General features: G+C 44.7%; 1 protein-coding gene across 1 annotated transcript; it reads right to left on the reverse strand.

The window, feature by feature from the left end:
* Positions 1 to 9,566: 9,566 nt before the first annotated feature.
* LOC132235005 (zinc finger protein 709-like) lies at positions 9,567 to 21,339 on the reverse strand. The gene is made up of 4 exons (XM_059696696.1): positions 21,294 to 21,339; positions 13,540 to 13,666; positions 12,598 to 12,670; positions 9,567 to 10,947 (listed from the first exon to the last, which is right to left on the reverse strand). The coding sequence occupies exons 1-4, from the start codon at positions 21,294 to 21,296 to the stop codon at positions 9,663 to 9,665; spliced, it is 1,488 nt and encodes a 495-aa protein (XP_059552679.1). The 5' UTR covers positions 21,297 to 21,339; the 3' UTR covers positions 9,567 to 9,662.
* Between the last annotated feature and the right edge of the window lie 451 nt (positions 21,340 to 21,790).

Below are 21,790 nucleotides of genomic sequence, written 5' to 3' on the forward strand. Positions count from 1 at the left end.
AGCCCCACCCACCTGCCGCAGCGGTGCCCCTGATTGGACACCTTCTAAGGCCTCGCCCCCCTCGTGCCTGAATGACAGCCCGCGGGAGTCGCCGGCACCTCTGAAACTGCTTTCGCTTGTGTGCCCGACCTAGCATAAACAGATTTTTTCTACTCCTGGGCTGCTAGTATTGTTTGTCCGCAGCTGTGAAGGAGAGGGCACAGATGTGCACAGGGAATCCCGGTTTCGTTTCCAGATTGTTAGAAATGTGGACTGATGACTGCCTAACCAAACATTTAAAACGCTGTGTTACATCACCTGCACCACTAGATGCGCCTTCCTTCTATGGATGTACTTATTCCCCTTTCCTTTCTCAGAAATACCTCTTCCTTTCTCTCCTAAGTGGAACATGATTTGAGCTTCTGTCTGAATCAGTGCTTTCCAGTGGTGGTCCATTTTCAAGGCAAGGCATTTAGCCCTGAATGGAAAATTACTGGTAGTTTGCTTGCAGGGAGGCTCACGCACCTGGAAAGCCCCCGAGCAAACAGGTTGTCAGAAAGAGCTAACTATGACGAAATGAGGAAGTGGGTAAAGACTGTAGGCATGTCAGAAAGCACATACCCCAGGAAGGCCTTTCTGCCACAAAGAGACAAAGGGAGGTGGAGACAACTAAACAGCCCACAGTCCACTTTTAAAATAACCCAATCAGAAATAATGAAACTTAGGCGATGTTGGAGAAGATTGTGCACCCCAAAGTACTCAGCCAATGGGGAGGGATTCTGTGCACTGGGGATAACTTGCTTCTTGTAACCACAGGGTGGGAACATGGGGGGTTATGCCTGCCTACCAGACACCCAATCTTGCAAGACCGCCATTAAAAATGTAGCCTTTGTTGCACTTCGTGTAATGGACAGAAAAGAAACAGTCAGGACAGGAGCAGGCATAGCTTGGAAAAAACTGAACTCTCAGGAATCAGGTAGTGGAGAGGTACAGCTGAAGTCCACAGCCATCCTGGTGATTTAGACCTTGTTGCCAGCCAGATGAGAGACTGAGCCCCTGAGAGCCAGGTGAAAGAAGGCAGAGGGGCTGGATGCCCAAGCCAACTGCAGCCACTGGAAAAAAACGCAGCAGCAGCAGCAAGAAAGTGGGGGATGCCAGGCAAGTGACCTGACACCCAAGCTGCTGCTAATCCTATATAATAAAAGAGAAACATGTAAATTGACCATCCCTCCACTACGCTCACCAGCCAATCAGGAATGAGTATGCAAATTAACCTCATCACCTCCGTGGAGACTGACAGCAGGTAGAAGGCAGCACCCAGCATGGCCTGCTTGGCAGCCACTGTGGTGTGGAGCAGGTAGGCCCTGCAGAGAGCAGAGAACCATGGGGAATAGGCCTAAGCTGTCAGTAGGACATACCCTGAAGGCTCCCAGATTGGAGAGGGTGCAGGTCAGGCTGAGGTACACCCCCCCCCCATGCATGAATTTCATGCACTGGCCTCAAGTAAATTATAAGTGTTTTACAAAACAATAAAGATCTTAAGCATTTGGCTTACTAGTTAAAAGGTTATAACTGCAAAAAATCAATAAAAATCTTTTAAAAATTATAGGAACTTAGAGCAGCTGTGCCCCTGCTGCTCTGACAGTTGGCTTTGCTGGAAGGATCTAGAAGATGTACGGGTCCTAGCAGGAGCCAGTGCTCCCAACACTAGGTGTCAGGACAAGGCTTTAGGGATAAGTACCCTGTCGGGAGATCATGTTGGCTCCCCACCCCTTGTGGACTTGGAACCAGATCCCCAAAGAGCAGCGGGGAGTAGGAGGCTTGGGAAAGACCTTCGCTAGAGAAGCAAAAACAGGCAAAAGAAGGAGGAAGGGCCAAATATCTAAGCTGCAGTCAGGCAATCCAGAGATCCCTCAGCCCCAGTAGAAACTCTTGCCTAGAGTGAAAGTGGGTAAGGGGGGTAAGGACAGCAAGTGGGAGGGGAGGTCAGACACCTAAAAGCCAAACAGCAGCAACAGTGGCAAATGGAGAACAGCAGACATTTACCTGACACTGGAGCTGCCCAACTGCTGCCCAGTGAGTAATGAGCATTTTACAGAAAGCAATAAAAGACTTAGGCCTTTGGCTTACCTGCTACAGCAGTTAAACCAGAAGCCAGTGACTACTATTAGCCTTCCAGCAGCCTCAGGAATAGAGCAGCGAGCCCGGGATCTGTAAAGGCAGCAGATAGAGCTGGTAAAAGTTTCCTGGTTGCAAATGTACTGAAAGGGTTAAGATAAGACTTCAGCGGCAGCTTGTGGTACTGCAAGAAATGGGAAAAAGGATACTCCTTTGAGATGGAGGGCTCAGGACTTTGAACTCTCCCAGAGCAGTAGAGAGAGTTAACCTCTTAGGCCAAGGGGTGGGCCAAGACATCTGGTTAAGCGGGGGCTAGATGCCACATTCTGGCAAGGGAGCCCGCAGAGGAGGCCGCGGTCTCGGCCTGGAAAGAAGACAGGTGGGAAGGCAAGGGCCTGATGTCCAAGCCATCACTGGAGCGCTTAGCTATGTGCAAACTTGTCTCTCCCCGCAGCCCTGGCTGTGTTTGGCTCGCCACTAGGAACCAAGCAGTAGTAAGAGATGGGGATAGCAAAGCCCTGTAACTGATAAACAGGGTTAACAGGAGAGGGCGGAGGGAAGGCATTAGCAAAGAGCAGCTCAAGACTTTCAGTCTCTCTGAGAGGAGGAGTCTAATTGAGGGACTGGCCGAGACCCCGTTGGGTTAGGAGGACCAGAGGCTGCATATTGAACTTAAAGACTGCAGTTTGCGAGGCAGAAATCCAAGCCCAGTTGTAAAGTGGTTAAGCTGCCTGTGTACAGTAAAACAACTTTCTCCCATGCCAGAACGCATTTTAGAAAAATTGGACAGACTGTGTTTATGGCTAGAAAGAACTGACAGCTGCACACAAGCCCTGACAGTAGCTTACAGAGAACTGTGCAGCATGACTCCCCTACTACACTCCCAGGTGCTGGTTGTAGCCAAGAGCATGGATCACCCTGCATGGCATTAGAGCAATGCCCTACATCAGGGGTCCTCAAACTATTTAAACAGGGGGCCAGTTCACTGTCCCTCAGATCGTTGGAGGGCCGGACTATAGTTTAAAAAAAAACTATGAACAAATTCCTATGTACACTGCACATATCTTATTTTGAAGTAAAAAAACAAAACGGGAACAAATACAGTATTTGTATTTGCATGTGGCCCGCGGGCCATAGTTTGAGGACCCCTGCCCTACATGATGGAGTTGGCTAATGCCTTCTTCTCATGAACATGGCTCCAGAAAGACAAAGAAGGTAAAAAATGGACTTTAGTCATCTCCCTCTAGGATGTTTGTATAGCCCTACCATGTGTCATGTTTAGTAGCAGGATATTTGGCTACGTAAGGTGGCCACAGTGCCAATATTGTATGTCATTGTTTTAATAATATTGTATTAACCTTTAATTCTCTTACAGATTTGAATGCAGTTACCAAAAGGGCAGGTGCCCAAATGGGCAAGGAAAAATACTCATCAGGTTTTGGTCTCTATTGAGAGACAGTTGGCAGCCTGTATACTGCCTTGCAGGCCTGTGTGACCATGCACATGTCAGGGGTGACAAAAACCTCAACTTTAGGAAAGTGGGGGAGGCCTATTTAGAACAGAGAAAAGTAGAGTACCAGCCTCTGTCACAGAAATTACAGACCCTGTGAGGTCCTGTGACATGTGAAGGGTTAGAACTCCCTTAGTCTGTTATGAGAGGGTGTCACCCCTCCCAGAGACCATATGTAGTTTAAGGACAAGTCAAGTAGAGGGAACCCTGCTACAGGGACAACTGTAACTCTTTGAATACAGACACATTTTTAATTTTTTCTTTCCATTTGAAGACAGTTATATTACTCTGAAGAGTCCATGAAAAGGACTGATAAGGGAAATCATAAGATCTTAAAGCAGGTCAGTATATTTTTCTCCTTATATAATTCCCCCCAAATTTGGCAATACTTAACTTGGACTGGAGTGTCATATTTTAAAGAGCCCTGTCTAAACTCTGAAGACGTGAAGCCAATAAAAGTGCCACGGGAAAAGTCTGGTGTCCTGCTTAGTAGCCCTGAAAATAGCTGGCGCTGGAGCACCAGGTCCATACCCTACCATCGCTGGCAGTTAGAGTAGAAGGGAAGCAATAAGGGCGCCTCTGCATCCCCGTGGACCCCCCTGCACTCTGGGCTGCAATGAGTAGGAGGGCTGCTGAGATGGGCCTTGAAGCCTAGGGCGTGGGCCCAAGTGGAGTTGCTGCAGGTGAGAGATTCACCTAACTCAGCAGGTACTGCAGGCAGGCCTGATGGCAGCTGGATGGCTTGGCTTCCTGGCCCTATGGGGCACATTACGATTCAATTATGAAATTCCAGCAAAGGCGGTCAGTTACCATTCTTATTGTGTTTATGCAAACAATCAGACCAAATTAAATGCAATAAATAAATTAGTCTTGATTTGGCTCTTTTAATAAACAGAGGAATAATTTTAAGGAGAAAAATTCTATTTCAATACAAGTTATTAAAACTGAAATGTTTTCTTTCCCTTCCACCAGACCATTTGTTATAACTCTTGCAATTCTAATTGCTCAATAATACTAAATTTTATAATAGTTTGTCTCCACCAAGTATAAGCCCACCTCCTTCTGTGGCCAGGTCTCATCCCTCTGACAGACAGCAAGGAACTCTTGGCTCTGAAAAAAACCTCTGACCTGCCTCAGCAGGAAGTAATTACAGAAGAAATCCAACGTCCATTTTCCGAAAGAATTCAGAGCCAGGATCCTTGAGGTAATATATTAGACAGTTAGACAGACATGAGCAGAGCAAGGAGAATGGGCCAACTGGCACTACCAAATGTAACTCTTTCCACCTCTACCTATGTGAGACAAGGGGACTCCCCAGAAGCAAGAGAAAAGTAGGCTGCAGATGAGGCAGCCCAGGAGGCTGCCCTAAAACCAGTGGGGCCTCTACAGATTCTAGTGACTCTTCCAGACCCTGACCTACCCACCTCACCAGCTTACACAGAAACCCAATCTAGAAAAGCTGAAATCCATAACCAATCTTTACTCAAGTTCTTACAGGCTTTATAGTTGACCCAGAAAGAATCCAGAAGTATGTCTGAGATGCGCTGCCTGTACCAATGTCTGATCTGGTTCATCCCTTCCACCCTGGTGACTCTTTTTGGGTAAAGAAATTTACCACCCACGGTCTGACTCCTACCTGGAGAGGACCACACACCATCATCTTGACCACCCCTCAGCAGTCAAGGTCAGTAGGATTTTGATACGGCTTCATCACACCCAGCTTAACCCCTAGAGTGCCGGGGAGCGTGATAGCGTTCCTCCTGTCTTTTGCCAAAAGTGCCGGGAGTGCTATCGTGCTCCTCCTGCAGTGTCACTATTAGATGCTAGCAGTTCACTCTTTATTGACAGATGGCATCTAAGTGCAGATTACTTATGATGCCAAATGTTTGTAGTTCTAAAATTGACCACTGGCATTTATCTGCCTAATTTTTTACAGGTACTACGATTTTATGAAGTTTACTCAGATTTTGTAGCCCTAAAGCTTCGAAATGGCGTCCAGTTCTAAGTCAATTTTTTTTCTACTAGTACTTTATAATACAATCAGCAAACAATATATGTCAAAGATGAAAACAAATGTAGTAAAGGTTTACTTAAGTTTTTGAATGTGTAACTTCATTTACTTGCGATTCATAATTTTTTTCCTAAACTGCTGTAAAATCATCAAAGTGCCTTGGCAATTTTAGCATAGTTCCTAGGATATTGGTTGGTACTCAAAGGGTTAAGGCAGCCCCAGCAGAATAAAGAATCCAGAACTCTTCATCAGACCCACTAAAGCTGAGAGTCACTCGCACGTACTCCTGGCCCTCATTCTGGACCCCTGTCTTATAAACTGGTTTATTAACTTTGTTCAACAGAAAATTAATTCCATCAAGCTTATGGTCCTCAGGAGCCGATATGACTTCCTACCCAACAGTAACCCACAAGTCAATGATTTGACTCATTTACATAAAATCAGTAGGGAATGAAGCATGGTAATAATCCCTCCTTAGGGAAAACTGCTGTTTTAGAATTCTCTGCTGTTTTGAAATTCTCTTATTTTTAGACTGTAAAATAACTTTGTTTTTTAGCTTGAATAATAGAAAAGATAAACTTAATTGTCTGACCTTGCAAGCTAGCCATCTAAAGGGACTGGTACGCTGATATTGATGCTAGGTGCCTATAGAGATATGATACTCGAGGTTACAAGTTGTCTTTATAGATATGACAGGTGTTTGCTAGATATGATATGTAGTAAGGCTATAAGCTGTCTACAAAAATAACTTACACAAAGGCCCTAAAAATATAAAAAGAGAATGCTTCCTCCTTTGGGTGTTCAGAATTTGACAGAGGTAATCTGCGCTGAACCTGCGTGCCATAAATTGACTCCTAACTAATTGGTTCATTAAGGCGTCTTGTCTAGCTTGTTGATTTGTGACACAACAATTCAAAGCAAAAGACTCCTAGAACTGAGAGAGGAGGTGGGAAACCAAAGGCTGGAATTACTCTTTGAATCTGAGCACCTGAAACAGACTTTAGAACATGATTAAGAAGCAGATCTTTCAAAATTAGCTGATGAAAAGGCTATTGAAAAGAAACTCAGCGCTAATATAACTGCATTTTCAAAGTACAATTCCACATCCAAAGACCTACTAAGAAAGGTAGTAGAGTGTATTGTGCTGACGGAAGTAGAATGGCTGTTTATTTATCTTCCACAACTTCCATTTCATGCTCCTCCTCCTCTAGCCTGAATGAGCTTTCTGGAGTGCCCCACAAATACAGTTTTTTCTTTCTAGAACCCAACTCATCTTTCAAGATCCCAGCCAAACAAAACTTAATCTCTATAAAACTTGTCCAGAAAAGTATTTTCTGTCTACTTTAAAACTCCTCTGAAACATACTGTACTACCCTTAATATTTAGTTGCGATATTTCTTACACTGCCTTGTCTTATTTTGCATGACTACATTGAAGGGGTTGGGGCCTACAATACAGTTTCTTCTGTCTCCCATTTGATGTTCAATAAATACATAATGTCTATATCATATACAATGTCCAATGAATCTGACAGGCAGGAAATATAATAAATTCATACAAATAGGACACCATCATTTTCTAATTCACATCTGCAAGTGAAAGGAAGATGCTTCCTTATACCAATATTTCTTCATTTTCACAATAACTATATTCCTACCTGTACAACATATCTCTTGTTTTTGCCCACACCATATTTCTTCTCTCTTCTTTTGTGACAATAACTCTATTTTCACTGGGGACCCACCATCTACCTCTGCATTAAGTCTCAATGGGAACATCTTTCAATACTCTTCCCCCTCCTCTGGCCTAGGGGTAGTCATGGAACTAAAGGGATCTGGGCAATTCAACTCTGTGGGCAGTAAAGCCAAGGGAGACCCTGGTTAACGCAGATCCACTCCAGGGCCAACCCTGACAGGACTTGAGCTGCCCCTGCTGGGTCCTTTCAGAGGCCTGTGTTCATCTGCCCATTTCAGAGAAATGCCTGCCTTCCTTACATTAGCCAGAGTTGGTTTCACTGCTTGCAAACAATTAACCTCCACTAAAAGCCTTCACATTTTTGAAGTCACTGAAGTGTCTGGGCCTATGACATGGCAGATCATTTTTAGCTTTTTACTGAATGGTACGATTCATATCCATAAAATACCAAAGCAGGCAACTTGCTCAGATTGAAAGTGATTTACCTATGTAATTGTTGGTGAAACAGGTATCTAGGGTTGTACTCATTGTAAAGCTGAAAGCTACAGATGCAATTAACTCTGGGGTAGCTTAGCATCAACCAAGAAGCAGAACCATTTACTGCATTCATTTTTCTAAGTCTCCCACTTTACTTATTCGTTTTATTTCCATACATTGTCAGTTCATGAATCCCACTCATAAAAATTTAGAAACAATCAAATTGTCTTTAAAGTTTATTTTATTCTGTATAAGATATACTGTTTAAAAAATATATTTTTTATTGACTTCAGAGAGGGAGAGGGAGAAAGAGAGAGAAATATCAATGAGAATCATTGATCAGCTGCCTCCTACAAGCCCCCCCTACTGGAGCCCACTACCCAGGCATGTGCCCTTGAAAGGAATTAAACCCGGTACCCTCCGTCCCCAGGCCAATGCTCTATCCACTGAGCCAAACTGTCCAGGGCCAAATTGTCTTTAAATATGGGTCTCAAATCTACTTCCAGGTAAAAAAGGAGGAATTTTTAGTCTTATTAGGAATTGTTTGGTCATTACTTATTCAAGATTATTTTAACGATGGTAACTATTTACCATCTAATCTCTTATAGGGCTAGAAATGTTTCGTGTCTTGCCTGATGGACCTCATTCAGTGATAAGATCACAGTAATATTTCTATTTACTAATCCAAACTAGTGCTTTACTGTCTCTCAACTTTGCATTTTTCAAGGTCACTCATTTTATTTTGTGCCAGTAGGGTAACTCAGTTAATCTTAGGCAAAAATGTTTCCACTAAAAATGTTGTAATATACTTAAGAAAATATTTTTTTGCAATTATGCCCTCACTCCGTACACTGTAAAGTAAGGCACTGTATTCCAGTAATCTACTTTGAATCCATCTAAGAAAGGAGATTCAAAAATCCTTGCATTCCTAACATGTGTGCCTAAATTCAAAACATCCCATTGTTCTTCTCCAAAGTCAGTTTCCTGGGGATGAGAGCCACAGGTCTGCCCATGGGATTCGGGCGGCTGGCCTGCTTGTTGCAGCCGCTCCAAGTCCCACAGACCTTCAGAGCCAAGGCAGAAGACCTGCAGAGAGAGTAGTTTTGCCCCAGGTGCCCCAGTAGGCTAGAGCAGAGCCCAGCGGCCGGGCGTCCAAGATGCACACAGAGCCAGGACTGTGAGGTCAGGTGCATGTCAGGTGAAGCACTCAGTTCCCGGAGCAGATGTGCATTGCATGTGGGCTGGGCCCCTCCCTGGGATCCGGCACCTGCACAGCCACCACTCAGCAGCCCACCCCAGTGGGGACCCAGGAAAATAAGGCCGAAGCCAGTGTGTCAGGGACCCCACTCCACCCTAGTGCCTCCTCTACAACCCTACACCCAGGACCGGCACCTCTCAGGAGGCTTCTTTCCATTACTTCTTTTATGTCTTCCAAGATGTGTGAGACCACTGAAGGCTTTCTCACATTGCTTACATTCATAAGGTTTCTCCCCAGTATGTGTTCTTTCTTCCACGCTTTCTAAGAGACTTGGTAAAACTGAAATCTTTACCACATTCCTTACATTAATAGAGCTTTTCTCTACTATGTGTGCTTTAATGTCTGGGCATGTGCAGGAGGCAACGAATTGATGTGTTTCTCTCATATCAATATTGTTCTCTGTCTTTCTCTCTGACTTCCACTCTCTCAATGGAAAAACATCCTCAGGTTGAGGATAAAAAAAAGAACTAGCATACTCAAAGGCTTTTCTACAACCTTTACGATAGGGCTTATTTTCACTGTGAGTTCTTTCCTTATGATTTATTTACATTATGAATGTTTTTGTGAATCCAAAGGGAACTGGGATGAATAAAGGATTTCCCCCATTGCTTACATTAATAGGATTTTTCCTTACTATGAGTTCTTTTATGACGTCGGAGGGAACTTGGATCAGAGAAAGCTTTACCACAATGGTTACATTCATAGGGTTTTTCCCCAGTATGAATTCTTTCATGAATTCTAAGATACATGGAAAGACTGAAAGCCTTACCACATTGCTGACATACATGGGGCTTTTGTCCAGTGTGTGTTCTTTCATGCCTTCGACAGGACTGTAGATAACTGAAGGCTTTTCCACAATGCTTACATTCATAGGGTTTTACTCCAGTATGAATTATTTCATGATCTTGGAGAGAAGACGGATAATCGAAACCTTTGCCACAATGCTTACATTCATAGGGTTTTATCCCAGTATGAGTTCTTTCATGACGATAGAGGGCACCTCGATCACAGAAAGCTTTGCCACAATGCTCACATTTATAGGGTTTTTCCCCAGTATGAATGCTTTCATGACGTCGGAGGGAAGTTTGATTAGATAAATCTTTATCACAATGCTCACATTTATAGGGTTTTCCCCCAGTATGAATGCTTTCATGACGTTGGAGGGCATCTAGATCACAGAAAGCTCTGACACAATGCTGACATTTATAGGGCTTTTCCCCAGTATGAATTCTTTCATGACGTTGGAGGGAAGCTCGACGAGAGAAATCTTTCCCACATTGCTTACATTCATAAGGTTTCTCGCCAGTATATGTTCTTTCATGATTTCTAAGAGAAGTGGAACTGAAAGCTTTACCAGATTTCTTACACTGACAGGGCTTTTCTCCACTGTGTCTTCTTTCATTTTCTCCAGAGTACTTGGGAGACCTGAAAGCTTTGCTACATTGCTTACTTTGATATGGTTCCTCTCCACTATGAGTATCCTTGTAAATTTTAGAGTAAATGAGACGACTAGTGCCTTTCCCACATCCATACAGTTTCCCACCGATATGCATTCTTTCATGATTTCTATGGGAAGTTGAATAATGGAAAGCTTTCCCACTGTGACTGCCTTCATGTCTTCGAATATGTTGGTGATGCTTGAAAGCTTCCTCAGGATCCTTACATTTATAAGGGTTTTCTTCATATTCCTGACACAGGTATACTTTGGGTCCAATGTGAGAGCTCAGGTGGTTATTCAAGGATAAATAATGCATGAAGATTTGCCTACACAACGTGGCTTTCGGTTGTTTTACTTCAGTAGGAGTTTCCTTCTTTTCATTATGATTTGGAATCTGGTTGAAGTTTTCTCTGGATTCTCTACCATCGTTCCTTGTACAGAGTCTCTCTATTGTATGACTGCTGTAAAAATAAGAAGCATATTATTAATACTCAGTTAATGACTTAATATTTATTAACTAGGGGCCCGGTGCACGAAATTCGTGCACTGGGTGTGGGGCGGGGGGCAGTGTCCCTCAGCCCAGCCTGCCCCCTCTCACATACTGGGAACCCTCAGGCGTTGACCCCCATCACCCTCCAATCGCAGGATCGGCCCCTTGCCCAGGCCTGACGCCTCTGACAGAGGCGTCAGGCCTGGGCAGGGGACCCTCATTTCCCCCCATCACTGGTTCTGCTCCCAGCCCAGGCCAGATGCCTCTGGCCTAGGCATCCGGCCCGGGCAGCGGGGACCCGCAGTGGCAGCGGGGGGCGCCGTGATCACACGGGCTCCGCCCCTGCCCCTGCAGGATGCCTCTGGCTGAGGCGTTCAGCCCGGGCAGCGGGGACCCACAGCTGCAGCGGCCCCACGATCATGGGCTCCACTTTAGGCCCAGGCAAGGGACCCCTAGCTCCTGGGACTGCCAGCTTCGACCATGCCCAGCTCCCATCGCTGGCTCCACCCCTACTTCCTGCTATCACTGGCCAGGGTGGAAAAGGCGCCTGATTCTCCAATTATGGCTGGGGGGCAGGGCAAAGGCGGCCCTAGGGCCGCCTTTGCCCTGCCCCCCAGCTCTTAGCTCCCCCCTGGGTTTCCGATCACTGTCAGTGGCAGGGGGCTTCTTCCTGCTTTTCCTTTTGCCTCCCTGCATTGTGCCTACATATGCAAATTAACCGCCATCTTGTTGGCAGTTAACTGCCAATCTTAGCTGGCAGTTAACTGCCAATCAGTTGGCAGTTAATTTGCATATAGCCCTGATTAGCCAATGAAAAGGGTATCGTCGTACGCCAATTACCATTTTTCTCTTTCATTAGTGTAGATAATATGACAATGACATTTTTACTGTTTTCAAGGAAAGTGTGATGTTTCTGTAAATTCCAATTTTTGAAAGTGGATATCCTAAAACCTCTGAAATAGGCTGGATCATAGGTATTATAAAAACACTTATATTCATTAATGGTACTTCTGTATATAGTTTCCAAGTGTAATTATTTTTATATACTAAACATTAGGTCATATTTCAGAAAAAAAAACATTTAGAGATTATTAGAAGAATCAATACATTTAAAATGGGGCTGATACAATTGGATTACCTGTTTATAAGATTGTTTTGTGGACTGGGCCCATGTGGCTCACTGGTTCAGCGTGGTTCAATTCCCCAAAAGGGAACATGGCCAGACTGTAGACTTATTAACCCCAGTATAGGGCATGCAGGAGGCAGCTAATCAATGTTTCTATCTCTCCCTCTCACCTCCACAATCTAAAATTAATAAAAACATATTTTTGCACCACCAGTGTGGCTCAGTGGTTGAGCGCCAACCTCTGAACCAGGAGGTCACAGTTTGATTCCTGGTCAGGGCACATGCCCAGGTTCTGGGCTTGATTCCAAGTGAGGGGCATGCAGGAGGTAGGTGCCAATAATTCTGTCTCATCATTGATGTTTGTCTCTCTTTCACCCTTTCCCTACCTACCTGAAATAAATTTTAAAATATTAAATAAATAAATAAGTATATAAAACCATTAAAAAAACAACAACAAAGATGTTCTTAATACTGTCTCATGTCAATGCATCTCACCTAAGATTCATCCCATGATTTTCATACTGATCTTCACTATCATGGTCTTCACATTTTTCTTCTAAAATACATGCTAGAAAAAACATTATAAACTATTAAAGAATATACAAAATGGTTAAATTTTAGGGACACAATGAGCTATGATCATTCCTAGTTTAATTAGCAATGTACTCCCTTTCCATATTTCAGTTCTTGAAACAGCATCGATGAGAAAGCAACACTAGTTTTCCAATTGACTAAATAAGTAACAAGTTGTTGCCGGCCAGAGTAGCTCTGTGGTTGACAGTCAACCAATGAACCAGGCGGTCACAGGTCAATTCCCAGTAGGACTGGTTTGCAGGCCAGATCCCTAGTGTGAGTGAGGAGGCTAAAAGGCTAATTCCAATGTAACCCTGATATTTGGAGGGTGGCGACTAGCAATCTGAATCCATTCCAGCCAGCCCAGTGTACATTCTTGATAACCTATAATTCACTACCTCTTTCCCAGAAACTGGTCTTGCAGAACCTGTTACAGAGGCCATAAAACTGTGGACAGTGCACTGCCCCAGAAGGGAGGGTTATTAATGCTGGCGCCAGGCCAGACCATCAGATATGGCCTGGAGACCCCCAACACCTGGGGGCCTTCTTGCAAAGCCCATGAATAGGACCAGAAGCATAATCCATATTTTCGGGACAAAGACTCCAGAAAGATATAAAAGAGAAGCCCCCTGCGAGTTACTTTACTCAGATTTGGAAAGTTATTCCCTGAGTCCACCAGCGTAAATAAACAGTGTAATTCTTTTTCTCTAAAGCGTTGCTTAGTTTTTCTCTGGTCTTTTGCAACATGCGGTGCACAGGAGGTAGCCAATCTCTCTCACATCATTGATTTTTCTCTCATTCTCTCCCTCTCCTCCCTAAAATCAATAAAAATATATTTTTAAAAAAAGAATTTGTCATAACTACCTATTGATGCCAGGTTCCAGCAGGTTTCCAGCATCACATCTGTGTAGAGTTTCTTCTGGGTCGAATCCAGGAAAGCCCACTCCTCCATGGTGAACTCCACATTAACATCCTCAAAGGTAACTGAGTCCTAAAACATCCCACATATATATAGAGGAGAATGGGTCAGATAGCACTGAGGATCTACACATTAATTCATAGAAATTTCACATAGGACACATGGTCCCCAACATTCAGTCTATAGCATGATTTTAAGACTTTTATGAATTTGCCACACTCACTTCCAGAAGAACACATGTAATTTATTTATTTATTTTTTAAATATATTTTTACTTATTTCAGAGATAAAGGGAGAAGAAAGAGACAGAAACAAACATCAATGATGAGAATCATTGATCCGCTGCTTCCTGCACACCCCCCCACTAGGGATCGAGCCCATAACCTGAGCATGTGCCCTTGACCGGAATCGAGCCTGGGACCCTTCAGTCCACAGGACGACACTCTATCCACTGAGCCAAACCAACTAGGGCACACATGGAATTTATTGATATGATTTTACTTTAATCACTTCAAGTCGTTTTGGTTTTTTTTAAACCCTTGAACCCCCACCAACCAGGTGGGGCGCTCAGACTAGCTGAGTTGCCCACTTGTGCTTTATGCCAAGTGTATTCTTTTTTAAAGAAAATATATTTTATTGATTTTTTACAGAGAGGAAGGGAGAGGGATAGAGAGCTAGAAACATCGATGAGAGAAAAACATCGATCAGCTGCCTCTTGCACATCCCCAACTGGGGATGTGCCCGCAACCAAGGTACACTCCCTTGACTGGAATCGAACCTGGGACCTTTCAGTCTGCAGGCCAACACTCTATCCACTGAGCCAAACCAGTCAGGGCCATCACTTCAAGTCTTCATTGCTCTCTAATGTCAGGGTAAAGAGCACCTTGAACAACTTCTATATTAATAAATTAAAATACTTCTATTTTATTCCCATCAATTCCTTGTGAGAAAACTCATCTCCATTATAACCATTTGATGCAGCAGTCCATGAAACATACTGTTATATCTGCATAAAGTTTTAATGACTACGAATACAATAAGGGCCTTATAGCTTTCTCTTCTATACTTATCACCAAACAGGAGAGACCAGGAGGTGCGTGAAAATTCAACTTGGAACAAAATGTATTTGGCCATATTGTCCTGAAGTACCCCAGATTATTAGAAGTAGTCAGATACATCTGAATTAATGAAAATATTCTTGTGAAAGAGTATGAATGATCATTTGTTTTTATAATATTTGTTAGTAACTCAGTTTGACCTTTTGCCTTTCTCATTTCATGGAGTTAGGAAGTTAGAGCTCAGGCATGAGCAAGGCAGGACAACTTAGCCCTCTACAAAAGTCCTCTACTCATGAGCCTGAGGGTTACTTCATACTGATTTTTAGGACACATGGACACGTATATTGAAATCATATGATCACACTCAAAAGAAGTCTTTCCAGTAGAACTCTAACACTGTAACCAGAGCCTGGACATTGAGGAACAATTTAAGACTTGGCATGTACAAGGCCCTTTATTGGAATCTGCAATATTTTCATACTGAAGTGGCACATGATTCCAAAATATATAGGGGTTGTTTAGGGCTACTGAAAATATCAGGCAGAAACTGTAAAATTTGTCTAAACACTATGTTCTACACCTGAAACTAATATAAAATAGAATTAAATGTAAACTATAATTGGAATCCTAGCTAATAAAATAGTAATATGCAAATTGATCATCACTCCAACACACAAGATGGCCGCCCCCAAGTGGTCAAAGATGGCCGGCATGGGATGGCAGTTGGGGAAGATCAGGCCTGCAGGGGAGGGCAATTGGGTGCAATGAGGCCTGCATGGGAGGGCAGCAAGAGAGGACCAGGCCTGCAGGGGAGAGCAGTTGGGGGAAACCAGATCAGCAGGGGAGGGCAGTTGGGAGGGACCAGGCCTGCAAGGGAGGGCAGTTGGGGACAATCAGGCCTGCAGGGGAGGGCAGTTAGGGGTGACTGGTCCGGCAATGGAGGGCAGTTGGTAGAGACCAGGCCTGCAGGAGAGGGCAGTTGGGGGTAATTGGGCCATCAGGGGAGCAGTTAGGAGTCGATCAGGCTGGCAGGGGAGTGGTTAGGGGCTGATCAGACTGGCAGGCAGAAGCAGTTAGAGGCAATCAGGCAGGCAGACAGGCGAGCGGTTGGGAGCCAGCAGTCCTGAATTGTGAGAAGGATGTCTGACGGCAGTGTGGGATCGGGCCTAAACGGGTAGTTGGACATCCCTCGAGGGGTCCCAGATTGGAGAGGGTACAGGCTGGGCTGAGGGACATACCCTCCCCACCCCCCTTGCATGAATTTCGTGCACCAGCCCTCTAGTGTAAACTATAAATGGAAGCATATATGGTGTTTATGGAGAGGAAAAATTAAGATCATTAAAATGTTCATATTATCGAGAGAAGAGACAAGATGGCGGTGGAATAGGCCGACGTGTCCCAACACTTGTCCCGGAGCAAACAGAATGAGCTGAAACGAATAATATCTACCCCGAATTGGCGAAGCAGACTCAGCTGGTGAGACAGTTTGCAGCCGGGAAGGGCAGAGTTCCCCTGGAAAGGTAAAAACCAGGGTTCTGGGCAGGAAAGTTTGCCAGATCTCTGAGCCCAGAGGGTCAGAGGGAAACCTTGCGGCACCCAGCTGCATCCCTTGGGACAGGCTCAGCCTGACCGGGGGGGGGGGGGGCGGGGGGGGGGGGGCGGATCTGCAGGACTGTTGGCGCCAGGGGATTTGAGATCTGGGTGCCATAATTACGAAAGACTAAGCCCAGAGGGGGCAGCCTGAAGCATTGACCAGACCATGCAGTGCCGGTAAAAGAAGAGCTCCCAGAGACTCAGTCTTCCCCGTTTCTGTGGCTGGCGTTTGTTTGTTCTCACTGAACCCTGTTCATAGGACATTTCGGATACCAACACTCACCCGTGCTGAGGAGCGGGAGAAGGTGCAGACAAGTGGACTCTGGGGAGAGACTGGAGAAAGAAGGGGACTAGGAGAGGTGGCAGCAAATTGAGTGCTGAGTCACGCCAGAGCCCAGGACCTGGGCAGCCATTTTTTCCTAAAGTTATAACCCCTCCCTCCAGCCCCCAGGTAAGGAATACAGCCACACCCAGATTCCACCCTGAATGGTACAAAGGAATAAAATAATCTGATTAGTCCTGGGAGTTAACAAGGTCTGGCCTTCAGTCCCAGAAAAATAAAAAAAAAAGAAAGAAATCACAGACATTCCAGAAAACTGGGATCTTAAGCCAGCCAAAGGATTGACATTTCAATTTTCCATTTTTATGTTATTATTTTGTTAGCTTTTATTTTGCTTTTTTCTTTGTTTTCCTTTTTTGTTTGTTGCTCTCTTTTTTTGCCTTTTTTTAATTGAAAGACAAAAATCACATAATCATATCAATTGATGTGGAAAAAGGTATTTGACAAAATCCAACAACCTTTCCTGATAAAAACTCTCAGGAAAGTGGGAATAGAGGGATCATACCTCAACATAATAAAAGCCTTATATGACAAACCTACAGCCAACATCATACTCAATGGGCAAAAATTAAAACCATTTCCCCTAAGAACCGGAACAAGACAGTTCTTTTACCACTCTTGTCTGACATAGTACCGGAAGTGTTAGCCATAGCGATCAAACAAGAAGAAGAAATAAAAGGCATACTTGGAAAAGGAGAAGTAAAATTGTTATTATTCACAGATGACATGATATTGTACTCAGAAAACCCGAAAGACTACATCATAAAACTAGTAGACTTAATAAATGAATTCGGCAATGTAGCAGGATACAAAATTAACACCCAGAAATCTATGGTTTTTTATACACCAGTAATGAACTCACAGAAAGAAAACTAAAAAAATAATCCCATCTACCATTGCAACATAAAAATTATGGTACCAAGCAATTAATTTAACCAAGGAGGTAAAGGACCTATATTCAGAAAATTACAGGATGCTAAAAAAAGGCATAGAGGAAGACATAAACAAATGGAAGAATATTCAGCGTTCATGGATAGGTAGAATCAACATCATTAAAATGTCCATCCCACCAAAAAGCATTCTATTGATTCAATGCAATCCTTGTTAAAATACCAACAGTATACTTCAAAAATATAGAACTATCCAAAATTTCATCTGGAATAAAAAAAGACCCCAAATAGCTGTAGCAATCTTGAGAAAGAAGAAGAAAAATGGAGGGATCACAATACCAGATATCAAGTTATATCACAAAGCTACTGTTCTTTAAAATGCCTGGTACTGACACAAGAAAAGACATATAGACCAACAGAACAGAACAGAAAACCCAGAATTGACCCAAGCCAATATGCTCAATTAATATTTGACAAAGGAGGCAAGAGCATACATTAGATTATCACAATCTAATGAGACCCTCGAGGTTGTGATAAAGGACCAAGCATACGTCTCTTCAATAAATGGTGTTGGGAAAATTGGACAGACACATGCAAAAGAAATGAAACTAGACCATCAACTTACCCCATACACAGAAATAAACTCAAAATGGATAAAGGACTTAAACGTAAGACGGGAAACCATAAAAATCTTAGAAGAAGCCATAGGCAGCAAAATAGCAAACATTTGTCGTAGCAATATCTTTACTGATACAGCTCCGAGGGCAATGGAAACTACAGAGAAAATAAACAAATGGGACTACATCAAAATAAAAAGTTTCTGCACAGCAAAAGAAACCATCAACAAAACAACAAGAAAGCCCACTGCATGGGAGACAGTATTTACCAATGTTATCTCCTATAAGTGATTAATCTCCAAAATTTATAGGGAATTCATACAACTTAACAAAACGAAGATAGGAGAAACCAAGATGGCGGCATAGTTAAACAACGGAGTTTGCTGCCTCGAACAACCACTTCAAAAATACAACTAAAAGATGGAACGGACATCATCCAGAACCACAGGAAGGCCGACTGAGTGGAAATTCTACAACTAGAAGGAAAGAGAAAAGCATACCGAGACTCAGAGGAGGCGCACTGTGAGAGTAAAATACTAAGGTATAGAGACCCACACAGACCGGGCTGGCGGCTGAGGGCGTGGTTGTCATTTTCAATCGGGAGGGAGTCTCAGGCTCTGAGCTCCAGTTCCGGACGAGTCTCTGGGGACCCAGACTCAAACGGGAGAAGCGGGGCTGTCTGGCTTCTGTTGGAACTCGAGGGCAGCTTCCTCTCAGAGCGGCTTGCAGCAATTACCGGGACATTGAGAAGTGGAGCCTTTGAGGGCAGCACTGAGAGCAGCCATAACTGCTAGCCCCGCCCTGTTGATCCCGTGGGACCCGCCCCACCCAAGCCCTGCAGGGAGGCTTTTGCTGGATAGCCTCAGGCAGAGGCTAGATTAGCACCTCCCTAGAGATCCAGGAGCCAGTGTACCCAGAGGTCAGGGTGGGATAATCCAGTCAGCAGCTCCGTGGAACCATAAAGGACACACTCAAGGGGCAGACTTAGTGAGCACCAAAGCCTCATTGAAGCAAGTCTTGCCCCGGAGGGGTATCTCCAGCACAGAAGGTCTCCCACTGCAGACACAGCTGATTCTCACAGCCAATTGGCCTGGAGGTCAATTCCTCCCAGTGATACCTACAACAATCAAGGCTTAACTACAACAAGACTGTGCACAAAGACCACAAGGGGGTGCACCAAGAGTGTCCTCCTCAGGTAATTGGGGAGGCTGGACCACTGGGCCCTAGAGGACACTTAGCACAGAAAACGACTTTATCAACACAGGGAAGCATAAAACATGCGGAGACAAAGAAAAAGGACACAAATGACAGAAATAGAGGAAAGCAAACTACTGGATATAGAGTTCAAAGCCACACTTTTAAGGTTTTTCAAGAATTTTCTAGAAACTGCCGATAAACTTAATGAGACCTACAAGAAATCTAATGAGACCCTCGAGGTTGTGATAAAGGACCAACTAGAAATTAAGCATACACTGAGTGAAATAAAGAATATTATACAGACTCCCAACAGCAGACTAGAGGACTGCAAGAATGAAGTCAAAGATTTGAAATACGAAGAAGCAAAAAACACCCAACTGGTAAAACAAAAAGAAAAAAGAATCCAAAAATATGAAGATAGTGTAAGGAGCCTCTGGGACAGCTTCAAGCGTACCAACATCAGAATTATGGGGGTGTCAGAAGAGAGAGAGCAAGATATTGAAAACCTATTTGAAGAAATAATGACAGAAAACTTCCCCTACCTGGTGAAAGAAATAGACTTACAAGTCCAGGAAGCACAGAGAACCCCAAACAAAAGGAATCCAAAGAGGTCCACACCAAGACACATCATCATTAAAATGCCAAGAGCAAAAGACAAAGAGAGAATCTTAAAAGCAGCAAGAGAATAACGGTCAGTTACCTTCAAGGGTGTACCCATACGACTGTAATCTGATTTCTCAACAGAAACTTTGCAGGCCAGAAGGGAGTGGCAAGAAATATTCAGAGTGATGAATGCCAAGAACCTACAACCAAGATTACTTTATCCAGCAAAGTTATCATTCAGAATTGAAGGTCAGATAAAGAGCTTCACAAATAAGAAAAAGCTAAAGGAGTTCATCACCACCAAACCAGTATTATATGAAATGCTGAAAGGTATCCTTTAAGAAAAGGAAGAAGAAAAAGGTAAAGATACAAATTATGAACAACAAACATGCATCTATCAACAAGTGAATCTAAGAATCAAGTGAATAAATAATCTGGTGATCATAATAGAATCAGGGACATAGAAAGGGAATGGACTGACTATTCTTGGGGGGGAAAGGGGTGTGGGAGATGCGGGAAGAGACTGGACAAAAATCGTGCACCTATGGATGAGGACAGTGGGTGGGGAGTGAGGGCGGAGGGTGGGGCGGGAACTGGGAGGAGGGGAGTTATGGGGGGGAAAAAAGAGGAACAAATGTAATAATCTGAACAATAAAGATTAAATTAAATAAATAAATAAATAAAACTTAAGCTCACAGAAAAAAAAAATAGTAAAAGCCTTCCATTTTGAACAGCCGCTCAGATTCTATTTACTATATGGGATGCTGCCTGATTCCTGAAAGGGGAATCAAGCCAATTAGTCCTTTCAATTTGTTCAGTTGAAGTTTGTTTTTAACCGTTTGAAAAGCACCGCAAAACAAATAGTCGATAAACATGCTGTGACTCAGAGAAGGGAAGATGGTGATTAGAATTCGGGGGAGAGACTGGAAGTGCAGGCACTTGTTGCAGAGCTAGGCCTGGTGGACAGGGGGTGGACTTGAGAGCCTGCTCCACAAACATCAAAACTCAGGAGAAAACGGGGTCCTTCTGGGGAGAAAGGAGGGACGGGGGGGGGGGGGGGGCGGGCACTGACCACAGCTCCTCCTATGAACGAACCGCGGGGGCTGAGTCACCCTTGTCCCCATGACCCTCCCCGTGGTCCCCGCACCGACTGCGGAGCCGCGGGGATGAGGGTGCAGAGCTGCCCAGACGCGCTCCGCAGCCCAAGGCCCTGCCGCGGGGACACACTGGCCGCCCGGGTCCCGGCTGGGCCCCGCCCTGCGAGCCCGAGGGGCCTGCAGTTTCAGCGGAGACCCCGGCGCCTCGGGTCCGCAGGCTCCGGACCTGACCGTGGGGAGACGGTCCCGCCACGGCGGCTCCACCCGCCCCTCCTCCCGTCCCCGCGCCCGGCCGCACACTCACCATTTCTGGTTCCTGGGCCTCCCGAGTCCGCCTACAGCTCCCACCACCTGACAGATCGCAGATGAGAGGTGCGATCTGACTGAACTTCCGGGAGGTAGCAGAGCGTATCGTAGCCCCACCCACCTAGACCCGCCCCCTCCGTACCGCAGCCCCGCCCACCTGGCGCCCAGCTCTGCTGACAGATGCTTCGCACCACACGCCCCCTAGCGCCTGAGGTGCACAGGCCTGAGCCCAAAGCGGCCAGATCTCCTGTCCAGGGACGTTTGCACTGAGAGGCAGCGCTGAGAGGCCCCAGGGAACAGTGGTCCTTCCTTGCAAACAAACACACTTAAAAGGCACCTAATGACTCTGGCTCTATTTTCATCTTTGTTGACAACGGGAGTATAACCTGTGCATTTGCCAAAAAGGTGCACAGGCTCACGTACCAGGGATGCCTTAGGGTGTTTCCCTTCCAGAACTACAGTCAGATTCCCATAAACAGCATTGAAACCAGGAAC

This window comes from Myotis daubentonii, chromosome 5 (genome assembly GCF_963259705.1).
Source record: "Myotis daubentonii chromosome 5, mMyoDau2.1, whole genome shotgun sequence".
Classification (NCBI taxonomy): domain Eukaryota; kingdom Metazoa; phylum Chordata; class Mammalia; order Chiroptera; family Vespertilionidae; genus Myotis; species Myotis daubentonii.